Source organism: Phacochoerus africanus, chromosome 15 (genome assembly GCF_016906955.1).
Source record: "Phacochoerus africanus isolate WHEZ1 chromosome 15, ROS_Pafr_v1, whole genome shotgun sequence".
In the NCBI taxonomy this organism is placed as follows: domain Eukaryota; kingdom Metazoa; phylum Chordata; class Mammalia; order Artiodactyla; family Suidae; genus Phacochoerus; species Phacochoerus africanus.
In genome coordinates, this window is record NC_062558.1 from 11,967,589 (window position 1) to 11,981,109 (window position 13,521).

Here is a 13,521-nt window from a genome sequence, read left to right on the forward strand (position 1 = left end):
AAACTATACTGATGAAGACATTGGTGATGTAAAATTAGAAATTTGCGATACCCTCTTAGGGTAGTTGACTGTATCTTTCTAATGGCTAATGAATTTGTATGTCTTTCAGTTAAAACAACTTGGTCACAGTGTGGATAAAGTGGAATTTATTGTGATGGGTGGAACATTTATGGCCCTTCCAGAAGAATACAGAGACTATTTTATTCGAAATCTACATGATGCCTTATCAGGGCATACCTCCAACAATATTTATGAAGCAGTCAAGTAAGAAATGCTTATTTTATCATATTCTCCACAGTGGTTGTCAGTTTATCCTCTGAGCAGCAGCTTATGAGAATTTCTTTTGCTCTGTGTCAACATTCCCAGTTCTTTTGGGGTGGGGAGGGGAGAGGATTTCGTTCTTTTTATTTGCATATTTTTCATGGGTTGTAAGGTTAAATAAATTTGTTCCCCAATTTTTTGAGATATAATTGACATAAGGCACTGTGTAAGTTCAGGGCGTACAGCATAATGATTTGATTTCGCATGTGACATAAAATGATTGCCATAATAAGTTTAATTCACATCCATCTTCTCATGCAGTCCTAGTTCTTATAGTTACTTCTGTTGTGTGAGGAGAGGGATTATGTTTCTAAAAAGTGATATGAGTCATTGGCATTAGTATTCTCACAGAATCACTGTGAGATCTTTTCAGTCTTAGTAGGCTGGCCTAAACTGCAGGAGTAGCTTTGATTGGGCTGGGTGAGCTCACCCTAAAGAGCACTGGGGGGTGCTCTTAATCTGAAAGACTGCTATCAAATCAACAAAACAAGGGACTGTTATCTAATAATTATTGCTTTATTAATAACTATTTTTGAATGAATCATTTATTCATTTCAAATTCTAGTTGACAGAAGAGAATTACGCATTCTTTTAATATCTTACATCTTAATTGTTAGCAAGAAGAATACTCAGGTTTCATATATAGTTCTATGATTTAAAAAGTGAAAGTCTTAAGTAGTTTTATTTTCAGAAATTTCAGGAATGCCTAGCTAAGTTCCTACATACTATTCCCTCTTATTTACTAAACGTTAATTGAAGGCCCGCTGGGGACCATGCACTGCCTGGACATTGGAACAACACAGTGAACAGGATGGATGTTGTCCTTGCCCTCATGAGGCTTACATTCTACTGGTTCAGCAAATAACAAACAGTGCGTGCTATGATGAAGATAGACTACTGTGATGGAATGGTTCTATGGGTTCTGTCCATGAAGTGGTATTTAAGCTGAGACTTGAAGGCGAAGGAGAACTCAGTCAGGCCAAGCTCAGGGAAAAATGAGACAAAGACACTGAAATGAGGAAGAACTTGAAGTGTTCCAGGAAGAGAGAGGAGCCAATGTGGCTAGATCCCAGCACACAAGGGAGTGGATGTTATGAAGTAAGCTCGAAAAGTTAGGTATGGGCTGGATCATGCATGCTCTTGAGGACTTAAAAACTGTTTTGAAATGCTGTAGGAAGTAGGTGAATGGTTTTAAGCAGGAGAGTGACATGTTCAGGTCTGTAAGAAGGTCATTCTTGCTGCTGTCTGGCTTTGGTTGTAGGACGTGATCAAGGGCAGTGCCGTACACTGAGATGGAAAAGACAGAGGGAAGAACACATTTGTGGGAGAAAAATCAAGAATCTTATTTTGGATTCCCCAAGTTCGAAATACCCAGGATACTTTCAAGTGGAGATGTCCATGGGCTATGCCAGAGAGGTCTGGGCTGACAGTATAAAATTGGGGATTATCAGCTCATAGATGGTGTTTGTAGCCATGCAAATAGACAGGATCACCGTACGGGAGAGTTTCAGATCTCCAAGATATACCACATGAAGAACAAAATTTTTTAATTCTTTTTTTTAAATTAAAGTATAGATGATTGACAATGTTGTGTCAACTTCCACAGTATAGCAAAGTGACCCAGTCATACATACACATCATCCCTTTCTTTTATTATCTTACATCATGTCTATCCCAAGAGACTGGATATAGTTCCCTGTACTGTACAGTAGGACCTCATTGCTTATCCATTCTAAGTGTAATAATTTGCATCTGCTAACCCCAAACTTCCAGTCCTTCCCACTCTCTCTCCTCTCCCCCTTGGCAACCACAAATCTCTTCTCTATGTCTGTGAGTCTGTTTCTGTTTTGTAGAAAGGTTCGTTTGTGAATTTTAGATTCCACGTATTAGTGATATCATGGTATTTGTCTTTCTCTTTTTGACTTCATTTAGTATGAGAATCTCTAGTTGCATTCATGTGGCTGCAAATGGCATTATTTCATTCTTTTTTTATGGCTGAGTAGTGTTCCATTGTACATATATATCACATCTTCTTAATCCATTCATCTATTGATGGACATTTAGGTTGCTTCCGTGTCTTGGCTACTGTGGATAGTGCTGTTATGACTATGTGGATGGAAAAAGCAATTTTTAGGGCAGTTTTTACCGTGTGATGCCATCATTTTTGTGTACATGCATGTGTTAATATAAACACCTGGAAGAGATGGTAGAGTGACAATGGTCATGGGCATTAGAGTTGAGGAGAAATGGACTTGAGAAATGACATTTATGTACAGTGTGCTGGGCATTGTGAAAAGTATTCACTTATTTAATACTCATACGAAATCTTTGAGTTAAATATTTAAATTATCCCTATTTCACATTAAGACACAGAGAGATTAAGCATTTTGCCCCAGGTACACAGTTGGTAGAGTTGGGCTGAGAAACCCAGTCAGCTTTGCTTTCAGAGCCTGCATTTCGCTATAGTGCAGGCCAGTGTACTGAGCATGTATCCATGTGTGTATGGGCACGTATGTGTGTATACCATCAGAGCTTCAAAATGCTGGGAGAAATCTGGTTTCTTTTCTCTTGCATGCCCTCTCTTAGTGCCTTCAGGCTTTTTCTCTGGCTTTTCTTTTATATTGGGGAAGAAGGCCATGTACCAAAAACTTAGAGAGTTTTTGGTAGGGAAATAAGTAGGACCAAATTTTGAATGAACATAAGGGTGCTTTCATTACCCTGTAATTAAAACAGTTCTTGGCACATAGTGGCCATGAGCAAATGTGTGAATGCATTTTGAATGTTCAGTCTGTTGGCCAGATATTGACAGCTTATGACCTGGGTAGAGCTGCCTCTTGGAATTAGGAACAAGGGCATCTTTTTGTGCTCTCCCTTCTCCTATTTCTTAACTTCTTTTGCTCTCCTTTGGGTTTATAAAACTGAAAAAAAATGGAGAGACCTTTTCATAAGTGTAACTAAATCTTGAGGGTAGTTTGGGAGGCCTGGGTAGAATTCAACAACAGAGGGAATATGTGGAAGCAGCCTGCTTTGTTGGGTTGCTGCTAGAGGATGCGACAAGTTAGTTCTATGTCCATGAATCTGGACTTTGAGCAACAGCTGGCCAGGGAGATCTCCATCCTGCAGGGGCTTTAGTAACAAGATGAGATGGGACCATATTTTTACTGCTCATTGAAAACCTTGATCATTCACGAATATGAGTCATACTTAGTAAAATGCAGAAGTCTGTCAAACTTTAGAGGAGTAATGATGTAATCCAGCTCATTCTTCCTAATAATACTGAAAATCAGATGATAGCTTAGACTAAAGTGCGGTTGGAGGAAAAACAGCCTTAAATAGTTCAAAGCCCCATAACATTAGGACATCAATAGTACCTAGGAGGGTTACTGACTGAAAACCATTGAACTCTTGAGAATTCCCTCTCAGAATAATCTGTTTGGACCATCTCATCTTTCCACCCGTGCTTATGCATTATATATTCTTTTCTCAGTGCAGCTGTTTTCGTGTTGCAGACCTTGCACATTAAGTGGATTTGAGCCATAAATATCTTGGTCTCCTCCTGCCCCCAACCCCCTTGAAAGTTTGCCACAATGCTATTCAGCCTATAGTTTGGGTGCCCTGGGTCATGTGAGCTTGGCCAACTGGAGATCTGCATAATGAATTTTTAGGATGTGGTTAGTTTGACATTTTCACCAATTGAAACTTAAAAGTTTTTGTTTTGTTCTTTGTGTGTGGTTTTAGCCTTATTTTTACAGAAATGGTCCTGTGTCTAGTGGTGTTGGTAAATTGTCTGTTTTGGGGATGAAAGTGGACTTTTGTCCTATAACTTCAGATCATCATGTGGGTGTAGAAAAAGCCCTTTGGAGAAGAAAGCCTCTTTCTGTAATGGACTAGGCAGAGCCAGCGTTGTTTTGTTTCTGTTCTTGAATTTGCCTCAAGAGGGCAACAAACACTCTACTTTCAGATAAAAATTTATATGTGGTTTGAGTCTTCATTGCAACAAATCTCATGAATGGCTCTTGGGAAGTAATAAGAGTACACTGTGGGAGCCATAAAACCACCCATAAATGTTACACTGAATCCTGCCAACCCACTATTGACGTGTTTTGCTCTTTTCTCCTGGTCTCTGTACTTTTATGAGATAATCTGCAAAAAGGTGATTTGTGGCATCATGTTTGCTTCATTGAGGTAAATGTTTACTGCCAACCCCCTATAATAGAATCGATATTTGTTTTTTAGAGAAACTGTACAATTTGAAATAGTTGTTTGCTTCTAGAGACTAGAACTAGAGACATAGAACAGTATTTTCAGATGTTAACATCTTTGCAAAATAAAGAGCAGTCCAGAGATACTGTTTTTTGAACATGTTTTCTTCAAAATTTTTGGAAGATATATTTAACTTGCTATTCTCTAAGTTATCTTGCACAGAGGGTGTTCATGAAAACTGTTTGGGTTACCCAGGGAGGCCCACCTCTCAGATGTAAGGTGATGATTTCATATTTATTTTACTAGTAGCTGACATTAGTACAACTCCACAGCTATAATACTGACTTTGACTAGCTTGGCATGAGTGATTGTTTTTCTTTTAAAGATTAATTTTAAGTTAAAGGTTACATTTTGTGACAGATGCAGCAACGATGTGTAAGGTTAGAAGTCTTTGTTCTAATTAAGGTCATGTTCTGCTATCAGCTCAGGTGTGTCCCTGCTTTGCTATCATGTGTCTCGTCTGATTCAAGTTCAGCTTTTTTCTTAAAAGATTAGAGTGAGGATAAGGAAAAGCCCTGACAAGGTGAACTTGGTTAGTAGCAAGCAGTATGTTGTATCCTTGCAGATGGAAACATTGGAAAGTGAGTGAACACAGAGTTCAAGGACAAAGCAGGTATGGTTTCTGTGGAGGCTCATTAAATCAAGCAAAGTGATAGTCACTCATTACTATCAGCTAGACTGAGACATCGGTGGTCTCCAGAGAGCATCAATTACTGCTGACTGTCATCCTCTAAAAGTCATAGCTCTGGAAATGAAAAGCACCGGTGGTGGGATCTGAGTCACCCGCTCGCCAGAGTGCAAATGTTGTCAAATAACTCAGAACAGCTTTTTAAAATAGTTTTATTCCTTTTTAATCAGCCTTGCCCAGAAGCAGTTTTGCATTCAGTTTTTAATGCTCCTTGGCTCTTTTTACACGATGCAATTTAAGAGGGTAGTTACCCATCAAGAAGTGGGTGAGTCATACCTTCTCCCTGTGGAATTTTTAATTCATTTCCGTTCTTTCCTCTTTTCCCCCTCCATCAGTGACTTTAAATCCTCCAGTTATCTCCTCCGTTGTCTTGAAAAAGTGAGGGTGCGAGATTATGCTGAGTACCAGGCTCAGAAGACAATTTCATAGACTTGCAGAGTAATGAAGAAAGCAGAGCAGCCTGAGCAGGCCTGAAAGTGACCGCTCTCCTCCTGGCGAGCCTCAGAACCTCCTGCATTTCTGGGCTTTGGCTCTCATACCTGCCAACCCTCCCTTTGCATATTGACCACTTTTACTTCCTCCCTTGGTCAACTAGATTTTTATAGATGGTGACCAGGATTATTAGCATTGGCAGGCTGCCCTAGGATATGATCTTAGCCATCATAGAAAGAGTTGATATTAGTTATTTTCTTCCAGTGTTTTATTTCAAACAGAAATTGAAAGAAATTTCCAGTGAACATTACATACCTGTTAACCTAGATTCTTAAACCTCCTTATCCAGCTCACCAGTCTTCTCTCCATCCATCAACCCCTCTTTTTTTTTTTTCCCTGAGCTATGGCATTTGGAAGTTCCCAGGCTAGAGGCCAAATCAGAGCTGCAGCTGCCAGCCTACACCACAGCCACAGCAGTGTAGGATCCAAGCCACATCTGCGACCTACACTGCAGCTCACTCACCATCCTGAATGAGGCCAGGGTTTGAACCTGCATCCTCAGAGGCACTGTGTGGGTTTCTTAACCTGCTGAGCCACAATGGGAACTCGTGCTCTCTCTCCTTTTTCATTGCATTTCAAAGCAGGCTATAGGAGTTCCCTTTGTGGCTCAGCAGTAACATACCCGACTAGTATCCATGAGGACTCGGGCTTGATCCCTGGCCTGACTCAGTGGGTTAAGGATCCAGCTTTGCCAGGAGCTGTGGTGTAGGTCGCAGATGCAGCTTGGATCCCATGTTGCTCTGGCTGTGGCGTAGGCCGGCGGCTACAGCTCTGATTCGACCCCTAGCCTGGGAACTTCCATATGCCGCATGTGTGGCCTGAAAAGACAATTAAAAAAAAAAAATTAGGCTGCAGACTTCAGTCCACTTCTCTCCAAATACATCGTCATATACATCAATAGTTCACTGTGGTATTTTCTTTTCAAGTAAATTTACATATAGTGAAATGCACAAATCTCTTGGGTATTATTTGATGGGTTCCAACATGCATATATGTGCACAACAAAGCACTAAGATATAGAACATTACCATCATTCCAGAAAACTTCCTCATGCCTCTTCCCATTAAATCCTTACCTGCACCTCCCAGAGGCAGCCATGATTCTCATTTTTTTTCCCTTTCATAGATTGGTTTGCCTATTCTAAAACCTCATACAAATGAAACCAGATAGCAATGTACTATTTTGTATAAGGGGTCTTTCACCGAGCACTATATTTTGAGATTGATCAGTGTTGGGTGTTTCAGTAGCCCTCACCTTGTTAGTGCTAAATAGGATCCAATGTACTCAGAGACCCAGACCACAGTTTGTTAACCATTCTGTTGATGGGTAGCTGAGCTGTTTTAGTTTGTAGCTATTATGGTAAAACTTCAGTGAACATACTTGTGCTAGTCTTTTTGTGAATATATGTATTCCTTTCTCTTGGGCAATAACTAGAAGTGGAATTGCTGCATCATATGTTCAGATTTAATTGCCAGACATTTTTCCAAAGTGGTTGTATCATTGGGCTCCCACCAGTAATGTAAGAGTGTTCAGTTGTCCCACATCCTCACCAGCATAAAGTGTTGTCAGTCTTTGTAAGTTTAGCCCTTCCACTGGGTATGTATTGGTATCTCATTGTGGTTTTAATTTGCATTTTCCTGATAACTAATGGTGTTGAACACTTTTTTTAGGTGCTTATACTTTCTGTATATATTTCCTTCGTGAAGTGTATGTTAAAATCTTTTGCCCATTTATTATTGGGCTGTTAGATAACCTGGATTCTAGTCCTTTGATAGATCTGCATTTTGCACATAGGAAAGCCCAGTCTGTGGTTTGACTGTTCATTATGTTAATATCTTTGAGCAGAGTTTTTTGTTTTGGTAATCTATTTTAGCAGTTTTTTCTTTCACTTACTACCTTTGTATTAGCTCTAATAAACCTTTGCCTGCCTCCCAAAGCAAGAAGATATGCTCCTGCATTTTCTTCTAGAATGATTTTAGCTTTTGTATTTATCTTTCATACTTAGGCTTGTGACCCATCTGGAATTAATCTTATTGTAGTGTGCGGTAGGAGTTGAAGTTTTTTTCCATATACGTATCTAATTGTTTCAATATTACTTGTTTAAAAACTTCTTCCCTTTCCCATTTATATTGTATTGGCATCTTTATCAAAAATCAATTGGCTATAAATTTGAGACTGAACTGTCTTCAGTTTGATCTGTTTTTCAGTTCTTGCCAATACCACACTGTCTTGATTACTGTAGATTTATAGTTTGTAGTGTATGTCTTCTAACTCTGTCAGTGTCTTTCAGGATTGCTTTGGATACTTTAGGTCCTTTGCATTTCTATATAAAGTTTATTCTTGTCAATTTCTATTAAAAAGTATGATTTTCAGGTAGATGCAAGGTAGGATTGAAGTTGTATTTAAACTATATAGCAATATGGGTTAAATTGCCTTTTTTTTTTTTTTTTTTTTGGCTGTACCTGTGGCATGTGGAAGTTCCCAGGCCAGGAATCAAACCTGCACCACAGCAGCAACCCAAAAGCTGCTTCAGTGACACCACCAGATCCTTAACCTGCTATATACCACAAGAGAACTCTAAGATTGACAATTTAACAATGTTGAATAGTCCTATCTATGAACATAGTCTGTCTCCTCTTTTCCTTCAGTGTTTTTTAAAATTTCTCTTAGTAGTCTTCATTGGAGAGATTTTGTAAGATTTTCATTAAATTTATTCAAAAATATTTTTGTTTGTTGATGCTCTATTAAATGAAACCTTGAAAAATTTTATTTTCACATTGTTTGCAGCTAGTGTCTAGAGGACACAATTCCTTTCTGTGTATTAACCTTATATCATATGACCTTACTAAATTCACTGTTTAGTTCTAAAAGTTGTTTTCGTGAATTTGCTAGGATTTTCTTCAAAAACAATCACGTAATCTGCAAATACAGTGACTTTTAACTTTCCTTTTTGAATTAGCATGCTTTACTTTTTCTTGCCTTTTTACACCGGCAAGGACACTGTACAGTGTTAAATAGAAGTGGTGAGAGCAAGTCTCTTTGTTTTATGCCCCGTAAATATAGGGAAAACATTTAATATTGCAGTGTTAAGTACAGTGTTACTTAGGAGTTTTTGGATACATTTATTGGATTGAAGAAGTTTGCTCAAAGTTTTATCATTAACTCATTTGCTTAATGATTTCTCTGCAACTATTTAAATGATCAAGCTTTTCCTCCTTATTCTGATAATGTAGATTAATTTGATTGATTCTTATTTGGTCATAATGTATTTTCTTTTTTATATGTCACTGGGTTCATCTTGCTAGTACTTTGTTAAAGGATTTCGTTCATGAGAAATGGTGGTCTGTGATTTCCTTGTATGTAATTTCTTTGTCAAGTTTTGGTTTTACTGTTATGCCAGCCCCCTATAAAACAAGTTACAAAGCGTTTCCTCCTCTGTTTTCTGAAAGAGTTCATATAAGATGAACATTATTTCTTCTTTAAGTGTTTTCTATCCAACTATTCAAGACTGGAGTTTTCTATATGGGTTTCAGATGGGTAATTCAGTCATTTTTAATAGGTAAAGGGATATTCAGATTTTGTTTCATTTCTGCCCATTTTGTTAGGTTATATTTTTCAAGGAATTTGTCTATTTCATCCAAGTCATCAAATTCCCGTATTCATAATACTCCCTTACTATGTTTTTAATGTTTATAGGATGTTAGTGATCGCCCCTCCTTCAGGCCTGATGTTGATAGTATTTGATCTCTCTTTTTTTCTTGACTAGTTAAGATTTATCAATTTTGTTGTTCCTTGCAAAAAGTTAAGTTTTGGTTTTGTTTATGTCCTCTACTTCATTCATTTCTGCTTTTATCTTTATTATTATATTTTCTTTGCTCTTCTTTTTTCTGTGCCTAAGTATATAAATGGTATAGAGCTTTTTTCTTTTCTAATATAAGTATTTAAAACTTTAAGTTTTCCCCCTAGGCACTGTTTTGGCTGAATCCCACAAATTTTAATATGTTGTATTTTAATTGTTTTTCAATTCAAAATGTTTCCTAGGACTGGGAACCATGAGGTTGTGGGTTCGATCCCTGGCCTTGCTCAGTGGGTTAAGTGGGTTAGGATCCGGCGTTCCTGTGAGCTATGGTGTAGGTGGCAGATGTGGCTTGGATCTGGCGTTGCTGTGGCTCTGGCATAGGCCAGTGGCTACAGCTCCGATTCAACCCCGAGCCTGGGAACCTTCATATGTCACAGAAGTGGCCCTGAAAAGACGAAAAAGACTGAAAAAAAAAATGTTTCCTAAAATCCTTTGTATTGTGACCCATAGATTATATAGAAATGGGTTGTTTAATTTCCAAATTTCCAAAAACTTGGAATTTTTTTCTTGATTTCTTAATGTTATTGATTTCTACCTTAATTCTGTTTTGGTCAGAGAAGGGTCCATTCTGTAGAGTTTCAGTTCCTTAGTGGTTTTTTGTTTGTTTGTTTATTTGTTTGTTTGAGACTTATTTTGTGGCCCAGCATATATGGTCTCTCTTGGTGAACATACTTATATATATTTGAAAGAACATGTGTTCTGCAGTTGTCAGATGTGATGTTCTATAAATATCAATGAAGTCAAGGTGGTTTATAGTGTTGTTCAGATGTGATTAGAGAATTACCTATTTCTCCCTTTAGTTATATTAGTTTTTATTTCACTTATTTTGAAGATCTGCTGCTAGGTGATACACGTTTATCACTGATATGTTTTCCTGGTGTATGAGCTTTCTATTATTAGGAAGTCACCTTTATATCATTATGAAATGTTCTTTATCTCTGGTCTTGAAGTTTTCTCTTTTTTTATGTTACTACAGCCATTACAGCCTTCTGGTGCTTACTGTTTTCCCTATGTATTAGCTTTTTCTGTTCACTTTCCATTCAGATGTGTCTCTCTATTGAAAATTGGTTTCTTACAGATAGTAGTCTGCATTAGTTGAGTCTTGTATTTTTATCCATTTTGACAATATCTTCCTTTTGTGTGTGTGTGTGTGTGTGTGTGTGTGTGTGTGTTTGCCTTTTCTAGGGCCACTCCCTTGGCATATGGAGGTTTTCAGGCTAGGGGTCTAATCAGAGCTATAGCTACCGGCCTACACCACAGCCACAGCAACGCCGAGATTTGAGCCACGTCTGCAACCTACACCACAGCTCACAGCAGCGCTGGGTCCTTAACCCACTGAGTGAGGCCAGGGATCGAACCCGCAACCTCATGGTTCCCGGTCGGATTTATCAACCCACTGAGCCACAACGGGAACTCCAGTGTCTGCCTTTTAATTGAAGTGTTTAATCTGTTAACATTCGACATAATTATATGATTGTATTTGCATCCATCAATTTAGTCATCCTCCTACTTTGATTTTCAGAGGCCAAGAGTAATGGTTTTAGTTAGTGCTGTCATTATCTAATCCTGTATGATGCATTTTTTCTATATCCTTTAATAGGGAATGTCTTAAGAGAGAGAATCCCATATGTCTAGCACAGTGCCTTGAAGCGAGAAGGTACTTAGTATATGTCGTTAGATGAATGTAGTGGAAAGAACCAGCATTATAATTTAAGAATTAGATTTCAGGCTTATTTCTGTTATTATATTATTATCTGGTTTAAGCCACTTATTTGTTCTGCGCTTTAGTTTCTTTTATAAAATATGAGGAGGTAGGACTATTATCTCTAAAATTACTTCTTTTTCTAATATTCTGTGGTTTGAAGATTTCTCTTGGAATGAGAATCTTTATCTAAAATGTGTGTTTGAAAATTATTTTTCATCTGGCAGTCACTTTCTGCTAATGACAATTTTTCTGTAATGCATTTATGTGTATAGCCTTTAAATTGAAACATGAATACCATAGTAAAGGAATGTGTAATAACCGTGATTGCTTTTTTCTTTTCTATAGTACTGTGTTGCTGTTGGTTCTTCAGCTATCTCATTAGGAGTGTAAAGTGGTAGAATTCCTGTCAACTAATGAAAGAAACAAAACCCAAAATATCAGGAGCTGTTATTCATTTATCTTAAACTTTGTCAGCTAGCATGGTCCTTGATTAGACTCTAAGCTGTGTTAAACAGGTTAGTTTTTCATAGGTTTAACTCATTTAAAAATCAGAACTCTGTTCCTCTCTATATGATCAGTTTGTGTTGGGCAGAACCTTTATTTTATTTTATTACTCAATTTATTACATTTATAGTTGTACAATGATCATCACAATGCAATTTTATGGAATTTCCATCCCACACCCCGGCGCATCCCCCCCACCCCCCAGCCTGTCTCCTTTGGAAACCATAAGTTTTTCAAAGTCTGTGAGTCAGTATCTGTTCTGCAAAGAAGTTCATTGTGTCCTTTTTTTAAATGCCACTTGTCAGTGAAAGCATTTGATGTTGGTGTCTCATTGTCTGACTGACTTCACTCAGCATGATAATTTCTAGGTCCATCCATGTTGCTAAAAATGCCTGTATTATTCCTTTTAATGGCTGAGTAATATTCCATTGTGTATATGTACCATATCTTCTTTATCCACTCCTCTGTCAATGAACATTTAGGTTGTATCCATGTCTTAGCTATTGAAAATAGTGTTGCAATGAACATTGGAGTACATGTGTCTTTTCGGGTCATGGTTTCCTCTGGATAGATGCCCAGGAGTGGGATTGCCGGATCAAATGGTCATTCTAGTTTTAGTTTTCTGAGGAATCTCCATACTGTTTTGCACTGTGGTTGCACCAATTTACAATCCCACCAAAGTGTAATAGGATTCCTTTTTCTCCACACCCTCTCCAGCACTTATTGTTTGTAGACTTTTGGATGATGGCCATTTGGGCTGGTGTAAGGTGGTACCTCATAGTGGTTTTGATTTGCATTTCTCTAATAATGAGTAATGTTGAACATTTTTTCATGTGTTTTTTGGCCATCTGTATGTCTTCTTTGGAGAACTGTCTGTTTAGATCTTCTGCCCATTTTTTGATGGGGTTGTTTGTTTTTTTGGTGTGGAGCTGCAGAAGGTGTTTATAAATTTTGGAGATTAATGCCTTGTCAGTTGATTCATTTGCAAAGATTTTCTCCCATTCTGTGGGTTGTCTTTTCATTTTGTTTAGGATTTCCTTTGCGGTGCAGAAACTTTTTAAGTTTGATTAGCTCCCACTTGTTTATTTTTGTTTCTATTGTCAATACTCTAAGAGGTGGATCTGAGAAGATGTTGCTGTCAGTTATATCTGAGAGTGTTTGGCCTATATTTTCCTCTCAGAATTTTATAGTGTCTTGTCTTATATCTAGGTCTTTAATCCATTTTGAGTTTATTTTTGTGTATGGTGTTAGGGAGTGTTCTGATTTCATTCTTTCACATATGGCTGTCCAGTTTTGCCAGCACCACTTATTGAACAAGCTGTCCTTTCTCCATTGTATATTCTTACCTCCTTTGTCATAGATTAGTTGGCTCTAGGTGTGTGGGTTTAATTCTGGGCTTTCTATCCTGTTCCACTGATCTATATTTCTGTCTTTGTGCCAGTACCATACAGTTTTGATGATTGTTGCTTTGTAGCTGGGGAGCCTGATTCCTCCAGCTCCGTTTTTCTTTTTCAGGATGTCTTTGGCTGTTCTGGGTCTTTCGTGCTTCCAAACAAACTTTAAAATATTTTGTTCAAGATCTGTGAAAAATGTCCTTGGTAATTTGATAGGGATTGCATTGAATCTGTAGATTGCCTTAGGTAGTATAGTCATTTTGATAATACTGACTCTTCCAATCCACGAGCATGG

The 13,521-nt window shown here is 37.9% G+C and overlaps 1 protein-coding gene across 1 annotated transcript in view; it reads left to right on the forward strand.

Annotated features, from left to right (window-relative positions):
* Positions 1 to 13,521, forward strand: part of ELP3 (elongator acetyltransferase complex subunit 3) — a 106,745-nt gene that overhangs the window by 23,149 nt on the left and 70,075 nt on the right. Inside the window, exon 7 of the mRNA XM_047760810.1 lies at positions 110 to 264. Within this exon, the coding sequence (XP_047616766.1) occupies positions 110 to 264 (155 nt within the window). The remainder of the gene's footprint in view (positions 1 to 109; positions 265 to 13,521) is intronic.